The following is a 24,101-nucleotide window of genomic DNA, read 5'->3' as shown; positions in this document are numbered from 1 at the left end:
GCTTAGCTCTGATTCAACCCCCAGCCTGGGAATTTCCATAGGCCTCAGGTGCAGCCCTAAAAAGAACGTTTCTTTCTTTTTTTTTTTTTTTTGCCTTTTTAGGGCCACCCTTGCAGCATATGGAGGTTCCCAGGCTAGGGGTTGAATGGAAGTTGCAGCTGAGGGCCTGTACCACAGCCACAGCAATGCCAGATCTGAGCAGCATCTGCGACCGACACCACAGCTCATGGCAGCCCCGGATCCTTAACCCATTGAGTGAGGCCTGGGATTGAACCTGCGTTCTCATGGATGGTAGTCAGATTTGTTTCCACTGAGCCGAAATGGGAACTCTGAAAAAAAAAATTGTTAACTAAAAAAATAAAAACGCTTCAAGTGATTCTAAGATACAGCCAAGGTTCAGAACCTCTAGTCTAAACAAGGATAATAATAATAGCTTGTTTAAGCACTGGCTGCTCCCTCTCCTGTAATTTTCTGAGCAGTCCTCTGGGGTAGGTTTCCTAATGTCCATTTTATAGAAAAGGAAACTGAGGCTGAGGGAGGTAACTCGACCTGCCAGACATCACACAGCTGTTAAGCAGTAGAGCCGGTGAAGTCTGTCCTCTACCGACTTTCCTACCAGCAAAATCTTGGAATCATCTCTGACAGGTCCTCCCTCCTCAGTGACACCTTTCCTCATTCCGTCCCCAATGGATCCTCTTATACCATCTCTCTTGCAATCTCCCCAAACTCTCTCAGTGCATATATACTGTTTCATAAGATTGTGTGTATTTGCCTTGTCTAGTTTCCTAGATTTTGAACTTTGTGTCTTACGCCCATGTATACAGCACCAAGCACAGCCTTACATATGTTGGTGTTTGATATCTGTTGAATTATATTTTCCATGCAGAAGGAATCTTCCAGAAGCCTCTCTTATGGTACAGATTCTTGTATAATACTGCTTAATCAGTATACTAAAAAAAAATCTTTCTGCTGTTTAGGGATATATAATCGACAAGCTGCTTTTGCACACGCCATCAGTGGAAGAAAAGTAGCAGCATGTGTACCCAAGCCTAACACTAATATTCCCTGACTTTTTCTAAGGGATGTTATTCACACACACTTGTCCTCACAATGACACTATAGGGCAGGTACCATTGCTGTTGTTATCCCCGTTTTGGGATGCAGGAGGCCTGCCCTTCAGACCGTGACTTTACACTTCCACAGTTGGCAGACTGTGGTGTCACCTCACTCCCCTCCCCCCCCGGAAACAAGAAGGGGGATCAAAACAATCTGTTTCCATGGGTATGATGATTGAGCCATAAAGTAAAGGTGAAAATTAAAAATAAAAAGCAATTAAAATTAAATTCTGGTCATGACTATCGTTCACATTAGTGAACCCTTCTGCAGTTTTTATACAAGGAAATATTTATTTATTTATTTATTATTTTTTGTCTTTTTATCCTTTTTTAGGGCCGCGCCCACAGCATATGGAGGTTCCCAGGCTAGGGGGCCAGTCGGAACTGTTGCCACCGGCCTACACCGCAGCCACAGCCACGCCAGATCCGAGCCGTGTCTGTGACCCAAACCACAGCTCACGGCAACGCCGGATCCTCAACCCACTGAGTGAGGCCAGGGATCAAACCCGCAACCTTATGGTTCCCAGCTGGATTTGTTCCATGATGGGAACTCCAACACAAGGAAATACTTATGAATGACTACAGTTTGTATTCCATTTCTGGATGCATTGAAACTAATATGTTTATAATCAATTATTTTTCATTTGAAGTCATCTCTAATTCTGTTCTTAAAAAAAAAAATCCCAATATGTTATCTTAAGGTTTTGTAAACAGCTCGGATGCAACAAAGCACACGTTAAGTGTAGCTGTACAAGGAACGGGGGGCATCCAAAGCTGATGGTACAAAACGGGTTCCTGTCTGAAAATACTCCGCTTCGCCCAGAAAGCCTCATGGTTCTCCCAGCCTTTTGCTGTATCTCAGACTCTTCCACCCCCTTCTTGAAAACAAGGACTTGAAAATATCTTTAAAGCAATGCCCACCACCCGATGGAGTGAAAGGATGTGAAAGAGCAGCAGAGCTTCTGCCAGCAGAGGGAGACCTTGGCTTGTTGTTACAAGATTGTTTTCTCGCATACATAACCTTTAATGGTGAACAGCAGTCCAAGCCGAAGTAACATTTCTCCATCGTTACTACAAAAACATCTCGTTGTTCAAATATGTTCAAATATACGTATACACCTAGCTTAGCTTTGACAGCTTCTGTTCTTTTCACCACCACTGAGCAGGTATCTACATCAAATAGCTCCAAGAAGACCTAAGGAAGAGATATATGAAAATCCTGGAGTGTTTTTTGCCTTCTTTGTTGAAGGTGCAATTTTTTTTCCCCAAGAAATCATGACTTCTGAAATCAATTAGCATCATCAATGACGACAGTTAAATTTCCCAGAAACCTGGGGATATTGTAAGAGTTTTATTTTGAGGGTGATTATGAGCCCTTAAGGAAAACGCAAGATTCTCTGAAATCTTTTTTTGTTTGCACCAGTTTTTGTTCACTTTAATTATAAACAGATTCCAATATAAATGTTCTTTCTTGATTAAAATTATGGAAATATTAAAAATAAATACAGATGAAAGAGGGGATGTCTGTGGTCGGTTGCCATTTTAAAGAGCTGCCTATTTTACAGTAATCCTTTTTAGAAACAAATCTTAAGAATCAGAATTCTAGATGGGTCCCAAATAGCTACTAACATGAACTTTTCGTCTGCATCTAATAAAGATGGGGAGTGAAGCCAAAGGCCAGTACGTTTTGCTCTCCTATTTTCATTTCTCAAATAAATGAAAATTATTTTAAGTAAACTTCTATTTTTTTTGTCTTTTTTGCTATTTCTTTGGGCCGCACCGTGGCATATGGAGGTTCCCAGGCTAGGGGTCCAATCGGAGCTGTAGCTGCCAGCCTACGCCAGAGCCACAGCAACGCGGGATCCAAGCCACGTCTGCAACCTACACCACAGCTCACGGCAACACCGGATCCTTAACCCACTGAGCGAGGCCAGGGATTGAACCCGCAACCTCATGGTTTCTAGTCGGATTCGTTAACCACTGCGCCACGACAGGAACTCCTAAGTAAACTTCTAATCATAAACTGGAAATGAATTTAATTATCCGAGCTGAATGTATCTGCAAGCCTTTTTCAAATTTGCTTTCAGATTTCAATGACTTTTGTATATTTTGTTATTCTTTCCCACTTTGACAGTATATCCCAGTCCAGACATTCTGTGGCTTAACCCTATCTTTCTAAGTTAGTATTTTTTTCATTTACAAAACTTGTCAAAGTTCAATGAGTATTAGTTGTTAAGGGAAGAAGTTATGGTATAAATTCAAAGAAAACCTCGTAATTTATAAAGACATTTTTAGAATTTTCAATAGTCTCACAAGTAAGTCAAATTAACAGTGTGCCCCAGTGTTCTTAAAATGAGCTATTTGGTGCTGATGTGACTGGGGAATATGACATCCCAGGCTTGACATCAGGGAGCCTTGATCTGACCCCTAGCCAACAGCAGGAATCAGAGACCTTTCTTGGGCGGTGTATGTGCCCAGCCACACGTGAGGCACTTTGCATGTACCAGTATCGTGATTAAAACATGAACTTTGGAGTCAGACTCTCTGGGATTTTCGGTTCTAGCTCCACTGCTTGGTAGTTACGTGACCTTGGGAAAGTTACTTCCCCTCTCTGCATGTTTGTTACCTCATCTGTAAAATGCGGATGATAAGAAAAGTACCTAGCGCCCAGGGTTCCTGTGAAAATGAAATTAATGTTCACAAAGCACCTAGGAAAACACCAGCCATGTAATAAGTGCTAGACAAGTATTTTCTTTTATTCTTATATTTGACTTTATTTACCTCCTGAGTAGGGCCAGCTTCATGTGTGTGCCCCCTGTGGGGTCACACTGGGCCCTGTACTAAGAGGGCCCCGTACTTGCTCTAATTCTCTGTTGCTGTCATCTTGAAATTATTATTATTATTATTTTTTAATTAATTTTTTTTTTAGGGCGGCATATGGAGGTTCCCAGGCTAGGGGTCCAAACGAAGCTGTAGCTGCCGGTCCACAGCCACAGCAACATGGGATCCAAGCTGCCCGTCTGCAACCTACATTACAGTTCATGGCAACGCTTGATCCTTAACACCCTGAGTGAGGCCAGGGATCAAACCCACATCCTCATGGATGCTAGTTGGGTTTGCTAACCGCTGAGCCATGACAGGAACGGCCATCTTGAAATTCTTATGACTCTTGAAATTCATATAACTCTTGCCTTTTGCACGGGGCCCTGGGTGTTCAGTACCTGGTCCTGGTCCCAGCCTATAGATAGTGCTACTGGCCCCCTTCTGCTGCGTCTGGCTATGGGCTGTGGACAAGCAGCATCCTCAGTGTTCTCACCTGTATAAGCGTAACTACTGACCTGACAAGGCTGCTGGGAGAATTAAATAAGATAATGTATAAGCAGTGACTGGCACATAGCAGCTCTCAGAAATGGTATCTATTATTATTAGGAACATTTACATTGATAAAAAAAAACTAACCCAACATTTCTTTACTTCTCCTATAAATACATTTTCTTGCTTACAATTAAAAGATACTTTCCAGTGCAGTTAGAAGTTTATTAAAAGTACAGAATAAAATCATAAAACTCATCTCTGGAAAAATTAAGATAGGTTTATGAGGGGAAAAGCTCATCTCTTTATGTTATAGAAGGGCCTTGTTAAAATCTGAGGCTTCTACAAATCCTGAAAGTGGACAAGTTCTTTGCTCTAGAAACCTAGACTAAAGGAGAATTCAAATGACTTGAATTTGGGTGAGAACTGATAAAACCCTGGGAAAATTTTTTCAAATATGTATGTTATTAATAAAAAGTATGCTCAAAATAAAAATAAAGCACTGAAGACGACATCAGCCCAAATATTTATTCATAATAAACATTACTGATTGTCTCGGTGAGTGAATGTGGTATGACCCCGATACTACGAAGGCAAAGAAAAATGTAGTAAAGAAGAAACTGCTGCAATGGTTGAAATTAAGAAGACACTATGGAGTTCCCGTCGTGGCGCAGTGGTTAACGAATCCGACTAGGAACCATGAGGTTGCGGGTTCGATCCCTGCCCTTGCTCAGTGGGTTAACGATCCGGCGTTGCCGTGAGCTGTGGTGTAGGTTGCAGATGCGGCTCGGATCCCACGTTGCTGTGCCTCTGGCACAGGCTGGCAGCTACAGCTCCGATTGGACCCCTAGCCTGGGAACCTCCATATGCTGCGGGAGCAGCCCAAGAAATGGCAAAAAGACAAAAAAAAAAAAAAAAAAAAAAAAAAAAAGACACTATAATTCATTTGCAACCTGTCAAGTTTAGGCTATCATTTTTTTGTTATTAATAAGATACTTCATGCCTTAACATTAATTGTATGTAGAAAGTAGATAAAATATATCTGTAGACTTTGATGACGTGTAGAATAATTTTCTAAAATACAATGTAAAAGTCAAAATTACACACACTCTTCTACGATTAACTTTAGAACATGGGATAGAAGCAACTCTCTACAAAGAGGGATAAAATAAAGCCTTCTAAAGAAAGTTAGAGTACAACATTTAAAAAAATACAATGGAAAATTATTTTATTTTCTCTCTATAAAATTAAGCATACACATTCTTTCCACAACAGTATCTACTGCTGCAAACAAAACTCATGGAAAGCCTCTTGCAATCACAAGATATAGTCTGATATATTTTTATATCCAACCTCCAAATTTTAATTTGTTGGGTAAGTACACTCTGGAAAGATAATCTGATGAGAGGAAGGTCAAAGCTTGAATCTCTGCCTTCATTTTAGAGTCTGCCATGATTTCCATCTGTCAATAAAAGTAAATACAATCATCCCAGAGCCCTTTGCTATAGTTGTGTCAACTCAAACTGGTAAATCTAGATTTGTTTTAGTCTCCAAAACTGGGCACTGAACTTTAGGTCAGCCAGAATATTCTAGAGCTGCTACAGCTAAAAATAACAGTTCGGATGTGTTTAATCATTAGGAACGGTCTGGGTTCTTAAGAATTTCCTTCTCTTCTTTTTCCCCATGAACTATGACACAGCCATAGACAATGGGTACAGAACTATGATGAGGGTAAAACTAGCTCAGCTCTACCCGGCTGATTTTATTATCATTCACAGTTCAATGTTTCAACAACCATTTGCTGCCAAAAAATACACACATTAGTTGCTGTTTATATAAAAACTCAAGAAGGATAGTTTCAAAATATTATATAAATAGCCACTCCTGAAGGAAAAGGCAATAAAACACGTAACATTTGAATTTTAAAAAGAACCATACTTCTTTTCTCCAAAATGGTTGGCAAGCAACATAAGGTCTCTTTAGAATGCTGTCAAGTTTCATTTGGTCTCGTTTTGTCAGTGGAATTAAAGTACCTTTTGGTATATTTAGTCTAAAAAAAAAAAAAGGATGAAAAGAAGTCAGTAAAAACAAAGTGCTCCTATAACTTTAAGGTCACACACTTTTCATTTGTATTTATTGTACTTTTTCAAGAAACTCAGAAATAACAAATGAGAAAAGTAGAACAGGTCCACGTTCAGACACAGAATTTGGGGGATCTGGCCTGTCCTAGACCAGCACGTGTTCGAGATCACAGTGTAAGTCTGTTTTCACTTGTTTTCTTTCATGGCACCTCATGGGATGCTGACAGGAAGACAGACGTTGGTTATAAGACCAATGCCCACCGGACTAACATTGCATGTATCAACACCGAGGCAGCCTTCGGAGCTCCACAGCCTGAAAGTGGTGAGTGCCAGTCTGTGTGGCCAACAGCAAGATTCACTGTGGGATTTTAGATTCCACCGAGTACTGAATTCTTTGTCATTCATTGAGAACTTCCTGGGCCAAAGAAGTCAGTCTGTCACTTTTCATTTAGACACTCGTGTGTGCACGCACACACACATCCCATGTATCTCGTTTTGAATTTTAAAAAGTAGATTGTAATTTTATCTTGGTCTGTGTTTTAAAAATAGAACACGAGAGGCCTGGATTTACATTGCAGACTGCTTTTTGAAGTCACAAATCCCAGATTTCCCAGGAGAGCTCCAGTTTCAAATAATCTTTTTCAATGTCCCCATAATTATGACCATTTGCCAGTGGCAGCTCCTGGATAGGGTGACAATTTGATTGAAAGGGAGGCCTAGAGGATATCCCTTGAAGCCATGTTTGTGTAGCTATCGCACTGTCTTTTCTTTGATTGTACATTTACTTAGAGTGGCTTTGGAGGGCACTGATGGAATTTATGAGCTACAGCTAGAGTTTCCTCAGGTTTCCCACCTTAATAATCACATCCTCTGTCCTAATTTGTGTTAATACAAACAGATCACCCCAAGGGATTTTGACCATGACACATGCACTAAATTGAACAAAACTCGATTCACTAGAGTGTAAACATTCAAAAACTGAAAACTGAATGTTTTCTCTTGTGCCTTCACTTTGTAAGCGGCAGTGATCACCTAAAGCCAGTTCATAGCCCATATTTAGAAAATAAGCACCTGTCACCAACGTTTGCTCCCTGCTTCAAGAAATCCAATAAATATCTTTAATTTCATTCTCGCAGGCCAATGAAAACAACAAAGTATTTTAAAATGTCACATTAGCAGAGATGAATAAAGTGATAATGTCCTGTGCTGAGGCACAGGTAGGCTCTTACTCTCCAGGGAAAGCAAAATAATTAATTTATCCAGAGGGCAGTCAAAGCCTTAAAAATGTGCATACCCTTTGACCCAGCTATTCTGGGAATTCCACCTATGAACTAATTAAGGATGCGGGCACAGATTTAGTTACAGGAGGGTCCATCGAAGCACAATCTATCAGAACAGAGATTTGGAAGCACCCGAATGTCCAAGAGGCCGCTGAATAAACATATCCGGAACTGGAATTCAGTAGTAGAAGACATTCAAATGAATTCACAGGAGTGTATTTTGTGACAAGGAAAAGTGATCACATTGTGTTGTGTGAGAAAACCCGGCTGCAAAGTAAAGTATTATCCCATTATTTTGGAAAAAGTTATGGCAATGAACAGCAAATAATTTACAAGGATAATGCTGTTCATTTATTTGTAGGTGACTTTTAATGATTTTTTTTCTATAACGAACATATATATATTAAAATCAACAAAATTTAGGTTCCCCAACTATAAGTAATCTCAAAATGAGGTTTTTTTTTAAATGAAATTAAAAATTTAAACCTATGATAAAACTGATTCACATGACAAATTGTGTCCTCAATGATTTGAGTTAACTAGATTCAATGTCTGATTACTTTGTAAGTATAAAAAATTACTGAATACTTTAAAAGTAAAACAAAAAATATCTCCTAGTTTAATTCACCAAATATATTTAAGTGTTTTAGTGGTTGGAATGGAAACACTGATGAGTTTAATTCATAATTATATAGTCCTGAGTCACAGTGAACAATATAAGCAAAAAACATTGAGTTTTCCCTGGTAGTGGCTTTTTAGGCTAATTGTTACACATTACAATGAGTCATCATTTAAAATACCTTAATTCTGCTGTCTAACCTTTTGATATCAGAAGGGAGGAGACCAAGCCATCTAATAGCTGGAACTGTGAGATTATGTGCTTCAAAAGACATAGCCTAAAATAAAAAGCAGAAGTATGTTAGCTAAGGCTTTTGCGGAGAACTAGCAAAATTGTTTTTGCAGCAAAAAAAAAAATTTTTTTTGGTCTTTTTAGGGCCACACCCATGGCATATGAAGTTTCCAGGCTAGGGGTCGAAAGGGAGCTGCAACTGCTGGCCTACACCACAGCCACAGCAATGCCAGATCCGAGCCACATCTGTGACCTACACTACAGCTCATGGCAGCGCTGGATCCTTAACCTCCTGAGCAAGGCCAGGAATCAAACCCGTGTCCTCATGGATACTAGCTGGGTTCACTACCACTGAGCCACAGCAGGAACCTCTGCAGAAAAAAATTTAACTTATTAAGGACTGATACCAGAGACGTCAAACCCCCAAAGCACACAGAAGTAAGAAAGTCACCAGGAGCTCAGCTAAACTGGACTTTCAATGAAGGTTTTAAAACAGCTCCATAGTATTTCTATATTGATTTTCTACACAGCAAAACTACAAACAGCCCGCTCTGACCTGCATTCACTGCGGTTTGTGATGTCAGACAGCCTAACACCTTGCTTTCTCCTCCTTTTCATCTGCTCTAAACAAATACATCAGGGACATGCAGGGTGTATACCAGCGGTCCCCAAACTTCACCGTGCGTCAGCATCACCTGGAGGCGCCACCCTTAGAAATTCGCACTCAGGAGGCCTGGATGAGGATTGAGATCTGCCCTTCCAGCAAGTTCCCAGGTGACGCTGATGCTGCCGGTCTGGGACCACAGTTTAGGAACCCTCCGTGTATGGTAGCTGCAGTCTCTAGTGGCGAAATTTGGTGGTCTTTTCGTTTCTTCTCAGGGTTGGCATTGTGAAAGTCAGAACTCAAGGCTGTTACAATTTGCAGGGGATACTTGGTGATTAGACAATGTTATTATTAGGCTGAGGGCCCACAGTTAGGTCAGCAGGCCGGGAGAGTGGAGGATAATTAATACCTCTTGTCTGCAGGCGACCCACTCTGCACCTGCAGGCACACTGGTCACTCTGAAAGCTGGAATTACAGCCTCTGAAACAGGCTGGCCCTAAACTAATGCAGTAGCTTCCCTACTGGCACATTTTGGGGGCTCTCAGCTTACCAGGGGCTGATAAATGAAAGCAGAAGCCACGCCAATGAATATAAAATATCTCGATAGTGAAAAAGGAAAAATGTTTTTCTCTACTTACCATGGAGCCATACTTATAGATGCACATTATTTCTATGCCTGTTAAAAGAAAGTTAACTTTCAAATGACCTTCTTTCGCGTTATAGGTTAGATCATTATATCCACCATCTGCAATTTGTATGTCTGTGGGCACGAGCAATGAAAAATTTACCGTCCAGCTTAATACAGCAAAAGCAGCAATACATTGCCTCAAATGATTAGTCATCAGTTTTAATCTAATTAGACTTTTAAAATAAAAAAACCTCTAATCATACTTTCAAAATATTTTATGAAAGTGTTCCATAAGCAGAAAAACACAATTCAAACATGATTTAACTATGACTACTGTTTCAATAGCCCAACAATAAATTACCGTGTGGATCAGCATCGACAAGAGTGAACACAGGAATGTGAAATGTGTCCCAAAGCTTCTTGACTAAAAGTCTTGTGTTCAGATCAGGTACTCCCTTTCCCTAAGAGCAGGATCGAAATCATGCATTTTAATTTTAGTGGAGTGAAACTGATAAAACGATATCCTTAATTTATGAATAACTGAAAAGCCAGACACCCTCACCTTAAATGTCAGGTAGTGGAAGACTGATGTCGACTGCCAAGAAAACATACAACATGGCCAAAAAGCCCACATACCTTTATAATTTTGACTCAATCATCCAGTCCTAGGAAACAACCCTAAGGAAATATTTCGGCAGAAACAAAAATAAAAATCCGACATACATAAAGATGGCCACTGCAGGGTTATTTAAAAGGACAGAAACTACTGTAAATAGCCCAAATATCTGACAGCAGGGACAACAGAGAGGCAGCACGGCCCAGATGTGACGTGCACCAGCACTGGGGCCCCACAGCCGGGGCTGGCATCTGCCACGTCTAAGCAGCACGAACCTGAAGGAGGCACAAAAACTCTCTGAGTTTGGGGCTTTGCAGCACCTTATAAGATTATTATGGGAATTCAATTATTTAATAAAATATTTAGAAGAGTTTCTGGTTTAAGTTTAGGATTTAATAAACCTAAGTGGTGGAATAATATCATGAAGTCAATAAAGCAATAATTATGTAGGAAATCATGTAAAGAGCATTACAATAGTCTTAAGAGAAAAAAAAGCAGAAAACCAGTGAAACGTGGAGCAGACAGGAAGCGAGTAGAGATAAGAACGAGCTTTCGATGGGACAGCTCTGAGTTTGAATTCCCTCTCTGCCAACCACCAGTGGGTGATGCTGGGCTAGTTTCTTAGTTTCAATAGGCTGTGGCTTTATTTATGTATTTACTGCTTTTTAGGGCCGCTCCCATGGCACATGGAGATCCCCAGGCTAGGGGCTGAAATGGAGCTGCAACTGCCGGCCTACACCACAGCCACAGCGAGGCCAGATTCTAGCCACATCTTCGACCTACACCACAGCTCACAGCAACGCTGGATCTTTAACCCACCGACTGAGGCCAGGGACTGAACCTGCAACCTCTGGATACTAGTTGAGTTCGTTAACCCCTGAGCCACAAAGGGAACTCCCAAGTGTGGCTGTATTTATCACGTCAGCATAAATATGCCTGCCACACAGAGTTATGGCAGCACAGCAATGTGGAGATGAGCCATCTGAATCCAAGTCCTAGTTCTGACCAGCCTTAAGACTGCAGTTAAGCACCTTCCTGTGAACCAATGTTCTTGTGTTAAAATTGAGATGGTAGTACCTAGCGCCTAAGATTGGGGAGACTTTACAGGTTGATACATGAGAAATCACAGTAAATGTGAACCCTTATTAGGTAAAGTGCTTGGCAGCTTCCTGACTTTTCATGAGCACATAGCCAACAGCGCTGCATTTCGACTTTCCCTTTGGGAAAAGATGGCACACGTATGGTGGTGGAAGGGTCAGTACCAAAGGACATCCGGTGAAAAATGGCCCCTTTCTGCCTGGCCCTTGATGCTCCGCTCTTCAGAGGCAGCTACTCCAGGTCAGCTTCTCGCGGGCGTTTCACCGTAGTTAATAACAGCGATTATCAGTGGACACCGTGGCAGCAGCAAGACATGGGAAAGCTAGGGCTAGAAGGCAGCACTCGAGAGGAAAGTCAAGGGAGAAAAAGAAACACGACAGAGCCTTGCTTTATGCGCCTCTCCAAAGTGCCGGTACCAGATGTGATTCCAATGCCAAGGGTTGAACGGGCCAGGGCCACCGCAGCTTTCTTTGCCGCAATGGCTTGGCTTCCTATCAGCCCAGCAGGCATGTGCCCTCAGCATGGAGGTTGAAAGGAGAGGAGGACTGAACCCAAGAGTGAGCCACAGGACGCCCCCAGAGAGAGATCACTTCAGGGGTGCAGGTGTGATGCAGGGGAGCAGGTATGGCCTTTATTACTTATGAGGTCTCAGTCTGTGTTTTTCATCTCAACTGTTGTCCCCTCACTTCAGACTGGGCAGACGTCACCAGGAGGTCCCACTATCACCTCAAACTCATATTTCTAAAACAGCACTCAACATCTTCCTTCCACGGAGAACTGAGTCTTCCTGCCACTCGTTGTGGAGTATCGAAGGTGATGCCGTGGTTAGGTGCCACACACCAGAGTCATTTTTGTATCATTCCTCTCCTCTCGTGGTCACTGAGTCCTTTTCAGCTGGACGTGGACCTGTCCCTGCCTTGAGTCCTTTCTCTGTAATCCTTCCTCTGGCATCCTGCCACCAAGGTACCCACCTGAGAGCCTCCGGACCGGCTCCCTGAATCCACTGTCTCCCTCTCCACCTGATGACGCTGCTGCTATGCTAATCCTGTTATTTCCTTTCTCACCAATCCAAAAACCTCTTAGCGCCTGATATTTGCCCTAAACCAGAATGCCTCCCGGGCGTGGCCAGGCCCTCCAAGACTCCTAACAGCTGCCTAACACCCTGCTTCTCCTGAGGCTTCCACAAGCACATCTCACGAAAATCATAGTGATTGTTAATCCAATAAGCCGGAAGAATTGTAAGTAGATGAGTTTTTTTATTATTATTATTCGAAGGACTAGGTTTTCATACAGATCTGAAAAAGTGGAAGCAGGCCTGGATGGGGGAGAGGACCCTGACGCATTCTGCTGGCATCATCATGTCATCATTCCCCCGTCCCATGCCTCGAGCCTCCTTTAGTCCCACCGCTTTCTTTCCCAGTCCACCAGATGTCATCAGTCACCCCAGTTTTGCAAACTTCTCCCATATACCCTGCTGCTTGAGGCTTGTTGCCGGGAACTCCCGTGATGGCTCAGTGGGTTGAGAATCTGACTAGTATCCATGAAGATGAGGGTTCGCTCCCTGGCGTTGCTTGGGGGTTAAGAATCCGGTGTTGCCACAAGTTGCAGCACAGGTGGCAGACATGGCTCGGATCCTGCGTTGCTGTGGCTGTGGTGTAGGCCAGCAGCTGCAGCTCCAACTTGACCCCTAGCCTGGGAACTTCCATATGCTGTGCGTGCGGCCCTACAAAAGAAAATAAAAGCTTACTCGTTGCTAAAACACCTGTACTTCCCTGTGTGTTATCTCAACATATGCTTCTGGGTTCTTTGCTATTCTTTGAACATTTATACTGTGTGTGTATCTGGTATGCCAACCTCTGTGAGGAAGAGCAAGGAGCAGCTCTCCCTCATTCAATCCTGCCCAAAGCTCCCGTGTGGCTGTGGTTTACTCCAGACAAGTAGTCCCTGCGGGAATGGTGTGAGGGTGACACCGAGAGCCTGCGTAAACTCACCGTGGTATTAGAGAATCACTGGTATTTAAGAATCAGGACCATCAACCTTGATTTTAGCCAAATTTGAGTACATGTACATAAACACCTTAGGAATTCTTGTTCTAGATCCTGTATCTCTAAGGATGCTTCGTATTGATAACAGAGTGCTGTCCAAGGTTATGGGTGATATTAGAAACCCCTCTTATCAATCACCAAAGGATATGTTAGTCTTGGAATTGAGGTAAAGGTGGATAATATACCGTAACCATGATGCACGGAGACATTTTGTTGCAAAAATTGTCATCCAGGAGTCTCTGAAATGTCGCATCTTTTTCTACAATTAACAGAAATTTCGCATCTGTAATTAAATCTGTGAAGTTAAGGCTGACAAATTTAAAGCATGAGTATTTCTGTTAAACACTGACTAATGAATGGTGCCATACAGAGCAATTCAAAAGCAGCTATAGATACAAGATGTTATTTTTACTTTAAAAAATTTGAAAGTACACAGATATATATTCAGACAGAGTAGTTAATATCTATCTCTTCTAGATGGTAAGCTCCTAAAAGAATCCTAAAAAAGGGACCATGGTGTGTTCTTTCTGACCACTACAGGGTTTGGTTTGTTGGTTATATAGTATGAAGGCTTGATTTATCAATGTAATGAATACATGAACATTTTAGAAGCTTAAATAGTTTTTTCACTCAAAGGATACTCCAAATTCCTTGAATATTGGATGGCACAGCAACAGCCTATGTTAACAAAACAAGGCAGTTTTTATTTTAAATAAAAAGCAAGTATAACTACATTTAAAAATTTATCACAAAATTCTATGTTTTCATTTTTTAAAAATACGCCTGTTATCTGAGGCCTGTGCCTCAGTAAAGCAAAACAGTAGGACGTAGGTTTACTCTTCAGCAAGAAAACACACGACCCAAACTACTTCCCAGCTTCCCAGCACATGGGAATTCCTTGGAAACGTTATAGACACGTGTCTTCACAAGCAGAAGCTGATGCAGGAGAGACTCACTCTCACAGGGGTCATCCTCCTCTTTCCTAAATGGTAAGCTGCCCCTTCCCAATTTCTGCGCTACTTTCGTCTTGTAGGCTTTGTATGTACCAGAGCCCAGCAAAGAGTTTAATATTAATTTCTGAGCTAGAACATTTTATGAAGATGGCATAAATAACCATGCTAAAATGGTCAGGCCATATTCCTCCGGAAAATAAGAGTACGTTTAAAAAAAGGAACGTGTATGTTTATTTCCATACGACATTTGACAATTGGCCTGTTTTGAAACTAGGTAATGCACAACCCTTAAGGCGTATACCTATCCATTTTCCAATTTTATTTTAAAATGCTAAGCTCCAAACTACATAATAAGGCAGTAAAATACAATGCGTTTTAAAACCAAAGGATCCGAAACGGAGTTAAAGCACTGAAAACGTCAACGATGCTTACGGTTGCACATGCACAATTCACCTTGGTGCCGTCTTCCTCTATATACCTTAAGTTGCCAGCAATTAAACCTTTTGATGTAGAGAACTGTAAAAATAACAGACATGTTTGAAAACGTTTTCTCAAGCATATATGATGCTTCTAAGGCCCTTCTCATGTTCACTTGCTAAAGTATACATATTTTAGCTCAGATTGGAAGTTAAGAATAAAAGGGGAAAATCTGTAAGAGTATTTAGGAATGAAAAATATTTGCTACTGCATATGCTTTGGTTCATTAGCCACGGGAATACGCTGATAACCAGTTATTTAAATTCAGAGTGAGAAACATACAGCATCATCAAAAGTATGAAAAGAAGGCACAGATTAAATTTGTTCTTTTATTATAATTTTTATATGTTTTGTCTTAAAACATTTGTATTAAATGCTACTTACTATGTGTAGACTCCTCCTCGGCACTTTCAACATACAGGAAACATCATTGATGATATTGTCCACAACAGTCTGGTTACCAAAGAGTTGGCTGTCAGTGTAATATATGTCTCTAAGAAAAAGTTGTAAATATAGATTTTAATTCACCATATTCTCTTTAACTATGGTACGTAGATGAAAACAACATATAAACAAAATGATTTATCACCCATAGTCTAGTTTTATGTAACTTTTCAAAATACATAATGAAAGTTAATCCCACTAAATCTCACACTGCCTTTTAAAGAGTAATTCATTAGAATAACGTATTTACCTTTTGGTTGCGTAAGTGTTGCTCTGTACTAATTTATATATCATGGACAATATTTTAAGAATTAGTGCTGGAAAATAAGATGCAATAAACAAGTTACTCATCATTTCTCTTACTAATTCAAAACATACTGCCGTCAAGGATTTTAACTGTCGCCAGTTACTTTCTGCATTACAAAAATTCTTTCCAAAGTAGAAGTGTTAAGTCCAGAATAATAATTGCCTGAAGAATCAGATAAAATTAATTGTTCTATGTACAGAAAATTTGACAGGCTATTTTTCCACTGAGTCATGTACCTTGAAAATTTATTTTGGAATAATAATTTACTTCCATGGTTGTTGACAATGCAAAATTCTATAAAATTATTTCAAGTACAGGATGGCCTATGAAAGAACAAGTGAAGTTATTTCACTAGGAACAACTAAAACCCAGACGGTAACCAAAATGATTTATTTTACTACAAAAAGCTAAGAAAGATGAATTTACCAAAATTTTTAACTGATTTTGGTGAATCACTTTTGATTTTTCTTGTGGTACAATGAGATACCATGTGAAGGCCCACAGAATCTTCAAATCTTCAAAGCAAGGGAATCAAATGAAAAAAAAGAGAAAAAAAGATTAACTCTGAACACCAAACGATATACATTCAATATCTTCTTCTGAACATCATTTAAATCTACATTTCTTCTCAACGTAAGCACTGAAGTTTTAGAATAACCTCATTTGTAAGCTTAGATGATTCCAGGTGGTAATTAGGTAATTAGCTTTGCAACACACAGAGGAACTAAAAGAAAGTACTTAAAACACATGAATTTAATACCTTTGATTATGTGTGTGTGGGGGCATGTGGGTGTGTATATTTTTCCTAAGAAAATATTTAGGGAATGTGAAGTATTTTCAAATATTTCACAACTTTATTAGCATTTTGCTCATTTTACATACTTATTTAATGATTTTATTCAGTTTAATAATGTTTGGGAATATTTTATTAAATTTACCCCCAAAGTTACATTAAATAAAACTACAATTTACACTAGGTTGTTAAATTGAACCGCCAAGCCTGTCCTAAGGGGGCAGAAGGCATCAGGCAAATAGCTCAGGTGGTGGCTGCCTCAAGGCTTGGTGAGATATGTCTTGCACACTATGATTCAAAAGTTTGTGGAGTTCCCACTGTGGCTCAGTGGCTAGCGAATCCGACTAGGAACCATGAGGTTGCGGGTTCGATCCCTGGCCTTGGTCAGTGGGTTGGGGATCCGGTGTTGCCGTGAGCTGTGTCGTGGGTTGCAGACGCGACTTAGATCCCATCCCACGGTGCTATGGCTGTGGTGTAGGCCAGTGGCTACAGCTCCGATTTGACCCCTAGCCTGGGAACTTCCATATGCCGTGGGAGCGGCCCTAGAAAAGGCAAAAAGACAAAAAAAGACAAAAAAAGTTTGCAATTACATCAATTCCATTGATCATAAAAGAATGCTTAGTGACTACAGAGCCTCAAAGTTCCTCTGTTTCTGTAACTCTCACGGAGGACCATCGTAGGGTCTTTCCTTATTTAGTGGAAAATATCTACAGGCTGAGGACCAGAAAGCAACAAACTGTACTGGGTTTGAGGACGTCGACAGAGCTGTTAGCTGACTTCCTGCTCTTGGACTCAGGACTTAGGAAGAGGGAGATCTGCTAGAAGCAAGAGCCATTGAAACGTGCTCTCCGTTCAGGATACATTTATATACGTCCATTTATATATTTATAGGTCTCAATATCAAGATTAGCTGTAGCTCCCCTGAGCAAGTGGTTTGCTTGTGCAGTGTGGATGAGAATTCCATTGATGATAGTTCCCTCTTTGAGTGCTAGAAAGCTTAGATCCAAGCCTGGAGCCTATTTTTAGCAGGGCTGTGAGACTTCATCATATGCATTCGGAATTCTAACCTCTGTTGGTGCTCCATTTTTTTGTGCCTAGCATTGTTTTCCCTTTGCCTTATCTTTCACACCTACTTCTAGTTTATATAACCTGCCTGCATGGTATGTATTTTGTAAACTTCCTTGAACCCCTTTTGGCAGGGTAAAGGCAGTAAAAAGAATTAAATCCAACTAGAGCTCTAACTTGGATAAATTCAAATAGTGACACAGAGACTGCATTTAAAAATTAAAAATATAAAATGCCCACTTTATATTTTCCCAGCTTGATCTATTTTCTATTGTGAATGCAGGAGCTTCATTTCTTGCCAAGCTTGTGATTACGTCTTGGATGATATTTTCTATAGAAGAAAGCACCTCAGAACTGAAACAACAAACATACCGTGATTCAATCTTAATTCTAAATTAGAACTTTACAATATGTAACATTTTTCTAGATCAATATTAAGTTAATTTTTTGTTTCATCAGTTGTTTTTTAAGACTAGGCAATCCATGTCAATAATTCTCTCCCAGTAAATTTTGACATCAGTGATGCATGAAAACAACAACTGTATTTATACTGGTTGCTTACAAAAACATTTCATTTGCTTGGATTTTACTTCTCAAATAATTACCAATTTAAGTAATATTTCCCTTTTAGATTAATTACTAGACATTATATTTTACCTACTCTTCACATCAACCTACATAAAATACAAATTCATTGGCTTGAATTACTACTGATAAATGTTTTAATTCAAATTGATGTACTACTGGCTTTGAACTTATTTCCCCCAAATGCAATGCAAAAACATTTCAAAAGACACTTCTGTAGCACATTACCCTAACTGATCTCATGCCTTCAATCAGCCCTTCTGAATTTCAGTGATACAAAAAGAAAAGTTTAATCACTACCATAAAAAGACTTGGCAGCTACACCACTTTACAAAAAATTATTAAGACTTAGCCCAGTTTTCTGTCAGCTGACTTTTAATTTCACAAGCCATCAGCTTCAAAAAATGTTGTTCAGTTATAAATACCATAAGAATATTGCCTTGGAAGGGAAATCACATTAAATCTAGAAAACGCACAAAACGTACGGTTCTAATTTCCACAGAAATTTCAGAGTTTTCGTTGAAAACACGTGTATCAGAAAATACATTTTGAAACTTCAACTTAATTTTATTTCAAAAAAATAAATTTTGAAAGCTTAACACTTTCCAATATCGGGAGGCAAACACTGATTCAAATATCTTATTCATTTTTTTCAGTTTGGAAAAAAATTTACAGTAAGACTGTGACCAACTTTAAAACAATCTGATTTACATCTGAACTGTAAACAAGGAACTCCCACTCTCTTCTTTCCTTTACCCTCCTACCTTCTCCTTCCAACTAAATCCTTCCGTAAAAATTTTTTTGTGGTTTTTTTTGGGGGGTTTTGATAGTTGGTTTGGGCTTAAAGTAAAAGATACTCATTTGTTTAAGTGAAAAACTTTGCTGATAAATCAGAAAAGCAGATCAAGAGAGCAGTATTTTAAGTAAAAGTGGTGAATACTGTCAAACCTAATTTCTGTAGTTAACTCCAGGTCAGGGAGCTGGAGAATCTCTGTAATTGATTTTATCAGCACCGCACTAACTGAGCAAACCTCCAACTGCTTTAATTGATTTTAAAAGTACATTCGCTTCACTTCCAAGTCAAAAAACCAATTATTTTATGATAAACCACTTAAAATGTGTTGACTTCCTCGATCATTTTGATAAAACACAATTTTGATAACTCTCACTATCCATTTCCCACCACTTTCTCTTCAAAAAAAAAAAAGCCTGAAAGCTTAAGTTTTACGCACACACACACACACACACACAATTTTTTTAAAAGAAACTTAAGGCCAACATGTGCCCCAAATTCCCCAAACTGTCAGGATCTCAGGAAACCTGAGAACAACTGTGGCGATGCTCCGTGAACATTCTAGAGGGGGAACATTCTAGAAGACACTGGGGGTGGGGGTCACCAGGCTTCTCGAACTGAAAATAAGAGTTAGCATCAGAAAGACGGAGCCCTTCTCGGGGTTCAGGGCTGTTGGGCCAAATTGGCCCTCAAGTGGCCTCTGCCCCGGGGGGTGGCCTTGCACCCCGGGACCGAGGAGGCGGGAAGCAGTCCCCGCAGAGCGCCTCGCGCCAGGGCAGCCAAGGGGACGGTCTCGCTAACTCCGGGCCGTGCACCCCACAAGGGCCGCTATACCTAGAGGCCAGGCGTGTCCCCCCGCCCGCCGGCTCCCCTCCGCCTCTCCTCAGGGAGGCCAGCAGGGAAGCCCGGTGCTGGTCCAACACATCGAAGAACGAGGCCTTAGGCCCCCTGGGCGCAAAGGCCATGACGACCAACTGCGAAAACAATCTCCACGAACACAACTACGGCCAGTCCCTGCCTGCACACAGCGCGCGTCCGTGTAGGGTCCAAGGCGTCTTTCCCGCGTTTTTTCTGGAGGGGGCGGGGCGGCGCGCCTGCACGTCTCACTTCCGGAGGCGGGGCTGACGTTCGCGTGCGCATAACACGTCCACTGAGGGAGGCGAGCATGCGCAGAACTCTCTCCTGTGCAAGCCCCCCGGGAAGCAAAGTGGGCGAAGCAAAGGCACCGGCTCTGTCAGCACTGGGGACCAGCGGCAGGGACCAGCAGGGTATGCTCGGGATGTGGACCTAGATTGGGGACCTCAAAATAGTTTTATGTCATTTGGGGGGCTACTTAGGAATCTGTCAGAATTTTGTGGGGGTTTCTCTGGTGATGGAATTTACCCCTCCAGCCTCAGTTTTCTCATCTTTCAGATGCAGGCTTTGTAGCAGGTGGGTTCTCAGTGAGAAACAAACAAAAGGCCTTTGAAAGGAGAGGCCAGGTCAGTGACACCGTTGAGGCTTGTTTATTGGGAGGTGCCTCTCTTCTGGGACCATCTGTCCGCTTGTCTCCTTCTCTCAGGAGGACAGACCCTTCTTCTTTCTTTTTTTTTTTTTCTCTTTTGGTCTTGTGTCTTTTTAGGGCCGCACCGGCGGCATATGGAGGTTCCCAAGCTAGGGGTGGAATTGGAGCTACAGCTGCCAGTCTACGCCACAGCCACGGCCACGCGGGATCCAAGCCGCATCTGCGACCTACACCACAGCTCACGGCAACACTGGATCCTTAACCCACTGAGCGAGGCCAGGGATCGAACCTGCATCCTCATGGATGCCAGTTGGGCTCGTTAACCACTGAGCCAGGACGAGAACTCTCAAGGACAGACGTATCAGGCAAGTAGCGCTCTATTTCTGCCCCCCGGGCTGGGGGCCAGCAGCCTGATAGACCTGACAAGAAATGTAAGGTCCTGAGCTGGGCGGGGGCCCAGGGAGGGGATCAAAACAGGGAAGGGAACAAACCCATCATAAAGCTGGCATTCCAGCAGGGAGATGCCGCAAGGTGTGGACTTGAAAGGCTTCGCCTGGGCTCCCACCACCCAGACCAAGGGGGAGGCGTGTGTCCCCCTTCCAGGCAGCAGCAGCAGCCCAGGTCCCCCCCCTCGCTCAGGTAACCTGCACGCACGCCTGCGCCTCCTCCACATCAAAGTGAACCATCCCAGCCCTGGGCTGAGAGGAGACCAGAAAAACATTTTCCACCCCTAGCAACACATTGCAGAGGGAACTGGCAGATGCCACTTGGCAGGGCAGTCCCGGTACCAAGTTCATTCTTCCTTCTGGCCAGGTGCGATCGGCACAGGGATGGGACGGGGGAAGGGGGAGGAGACGGTGTCTCGAAGCTGTGTTCAAGCTACACTGGGGAAAATGAAAAGCTTTTTCCCAAGCCTTACTAGTGGGTCTTCCCTCTGAGCCAGCCTGTCACTCAGAGACTTGTCTGAGGGCCAGAGCGTCCATGCACTTTGGAAAGAGCATCGTTTAAATCAGGTGCAATTATCTTTTCTATGTCTAACACACCAGAAAAAGGAGAAGTAGGGAAAGCTGGGGAGGCCCTTCCAGCTAACCAGACAGGAGAGATGCCTGCCTACAGTGCTGGGCTTGTTACATTTAAACAAACAAACAAAAAAACATTTTTAAAGCAAGTGTGCATGAATTTTAACATATTATAGATTCTTGAGAGGAAAAGAGCAGAGAAAATGCTAAATAATTTCTTTATTTCTTGGGGCTTTATCAAGTGTTTTTCCTTTGTGTGTTTTTTTAACTTTTAGAAAATTATAAGAGTGATACATGCTTCCAAAAATATTTGTGTCATTCAGAAGGTATGAGTCAAAATGAAAGGCACCACCTCCCCTCCACAGCCACTCTGTGCTGCCCCATCTCCATTTGTTCCCTTGGGACTCTGTGATCCTTCCGACCCTGGAATTACTCCTTCTTGCCCTGAGGGCCTTTGCACTTACTCTTCTCTTAACAGCTTGGAATGCTCTGTCCTTTTTTCTGTCCCTCCCGAAATCCAGCCTGGCTGATTCATTCTTCTATGTCCTCAGATCTGTCTGGACCTCTCCCTGCACTCTGCCCCTAAGTCTTGACCCTTGGTTTGCCCTGTCCCGACATGCCTGCCTTTCTTTACCCAGGAGAGTGGGGGCTGAGCTTAGCCAGTGCCCCGATGTGCCTGGCAGAGGGAAGGTCCTTGGTTGTGTTTGTTGAATGAATGAATGACTCCCTGGGATTATCTCTGTCATCTCTTTGTAGTAATTCATCCCAGTCGTCTTTCTACAGATCCCTGAATAAGTGTAATTTTTAGATATTCTCTGCATTCTTCTGGTATTGCTGCCACTGCTCATAAAAGTCACTGCAGTTTTCTGACAGACACTGGGCCAAGCCCTCCACACAAAATCTTGTTGACTCTTTCCCATTTTACAGGGGAGAAAGTTGAGGCTCCAAGGTTTCCTGGAGATGCAAATGTCACAGACAGAAATAGTTTTTTCTCTGCCCTCAGCCACTATATGATACGGCCTCAAAGTCAAGGTTAATTAATTAATATATTTATTTTTGCTTTTTTTTTTTTTTTAGGGCTGCACCTGCAGCATATGGAAGTTCCCAGGCCAGAGGTAAAAATCTGACTTACAGCTGCAGGCCTACGCCACAGTCACAGCAATTCCAGATCCAAGCCGTGTCTGTGACCTACACCACAGCTCACGGCAATGCTGGATCCCTGACCCACTGAGCGAGGCCAGGGATTGAACTCATGTCCTCATGGATGCTAGTCAGGTTCGTAACCTCTGAGCCATAGCAGGATTCATTTCTACTGTGCCACAACAGGAACTCTCCAAGTCAAGATAATTTAATATTGATGAATTAATCAGTCCTTTTTCATAGCCAGTGATTACCTACCTGGATAAATGAGGTAAAAGCAGCTCAATAAAAGAAAGTTAAATTGGATTTTAGTAAGAGCACCACAATATTTGTAAACCTGTAGGTCATCTGATTGATGAAGTCATGTTGTTTGTTTTTGGGGCGAGTGTGCTGTCATCCACTACCACAGATCCAACGGCAGCTGCCGGGTGATGTGTCTTTCACCGCCAAACTTTTCCCATCTGCATCCTCCCCTTCCTCACCCTCATTCTAGATTATTTAGAAGCAAATCCTAGGTATCATGTTATTTCATCTACAAGTATTTGGACAAATGTTTGTTAAAAAAAAAATAAGGATCCTTTAAAAATTAACCATAATCCCATTATCATTCCAGAACTTGAATTTGCAGTTACTTTTAATATCACCAACTATTCCATCACTGTTGAAATTTCTTCAAGTGTTTCACAAATTGTTTCAGAGCTTGTTCTTGTCAAAGTGCAAACAGGGTTGAGATGTCTCTTAAGACTCCTTAATTCTATAGGATTCCCTCTTTTCTTTCCTTGCCGTTTATTTACTGAAGACCCCTAGTCATTTGTCCCAGAGGGTCTGTGCCATTGAGAGTCTGTGGATTGCGTCCCTGTGGTGTGGCTGAACATGTTTTTCTGTCCCTGGTAGTTCTTGTCAGTTGGTGGTTAGATTTAGGGACTTGACTGTTTCCGGTCTTATTTATTTATTTTTTTAAATAGAAGTACTTAATAAACAGGTCGTCAGAAATGTTTAGCACCTCTGGTATATTCTTCCAGGGCCTCTGTGGCTGAGGCCTCCAGGTCAAGACATTCCAACAAGCCTGAGCCTCCCAGTAACAGGAGGAGAAGCCAAGGCCAGGAGGCTTAATGGTGCTTTTAGCAAGATCCCTGCAGAGTTCAGAATCCCTTCACAGGAGACCACCCCTGGGAGGGAGGCTGGGAGAGCTTTAGAGCTGCAAGGTCCTCCCACTGCACCCAGTCCTCCTGTGGATTTGCTAGGATGGTTCCTCAAGCTGCCCTCTCTCTGCTGGCACCCAGGGTGGCGCAGAGCCCAGCCTGACTCATCCTCTCTGCCTTCTCTTAGCTCCTTCCTCTCACCCCCAAGTGTTCTGCTCATCGCTCTCCTCCTCCCCCACCCCGTGGTCTG

The 24,101-nt window shown here is 42.0% G+C and overlaps 1 protein-coding gene across 3 annotated transcripts; it reads right to left on the bottom strand.

Moving 5' to 3' along the window:
• On the bottom strand, positions 4,937–20,136 carry SPO11 (SPO11, initiator of meiotic double stranded breaks). 3 transcript variants are annotated; one of them, XM_005673040.2, is made up of 13 exons: positions 19,881–20,136; positions 17,909–18,022; positions 16,237–16,325; positions 15,754–15,820; positions 15,444–15,552; positions 15,015–15,098; positions 14,271–14,307; positions 13,815–13,924; positions 10,232–10,331; positions 9,881–9,918; positions 8,608–8,684; positions 6,366–6,477; positions 5,639–5,889 (listed from the first exon to the last, which is right to left on the bottom strand). In XM_005673040.2, the coding sequence occupies exons 1-13, from the start codon at positions 20,009–20,011 to the stop codon at positions 5,770–5,772; spliced, it is 1,188 nt and encodes a 395-aa protein (XP_005673097.1). In that variant the 5' UTR covers positions 20,012–20,136; the 3' UTR covers positions 5,639–5,769. The 3 variants fall into 3 exon arrangements, with proteins under 3 accessions (NP_001098783.1, XP_005673097.1, XP_020932836.1); NM_001105313.1 differs by lacking the exon at positions 17,909–18,022 and having other exon boundaries at positions 4,937–5,889; positions 19,881–20,063; XM_021077177.1 differs by lacking the exons at positions 9,881–9,918; positions 10,232–10,331.

Source organism: Sus scrofa, chromosome 17, assembly GCF_000003025.6.
Source record: "Sus scrofa isolate TJ Tabasco breed Duroc chromosome 17, Sscrofa11.1, whole genome shotgun sequence".
Lineage (NCBI taxonomy): Eukaryota > Metazoa > Chordata > Mammalia > Artiodactyla > Suidae > Sus > Sus scrofa.
The sequence above is the reverse complement of the archived record's forward strand: the minus strand, read 5'-3'. Positions and strand labels throughout refer to the sequence as shown.

Excerpts from the sequence above, each read along its gene's own strand:
- SPO11 (XM_005673040.2), bottom strand. The coding sequence starts at position 20,011 with ATGGCCTTTGCGCCCAGGGGGCCTAAGGCCTCGTTCTTCGATGTGTTG. Across the intron at positions 16,326-17,908 it reads TCAAGCTGGGAAAATATAAA|ATTTGAAGATTCTGTGGGCC; the intron begins GTGGGCATTTTA and ends CTTGCTTTGAAG. Across the intron at positions 9,919-10,231 it reads TGTCGATGCTGATCCACACG|GCATAGAAATAATGTGCATC; the intron begins GTAATTTATTGT and ends TTCTTTTAACAG.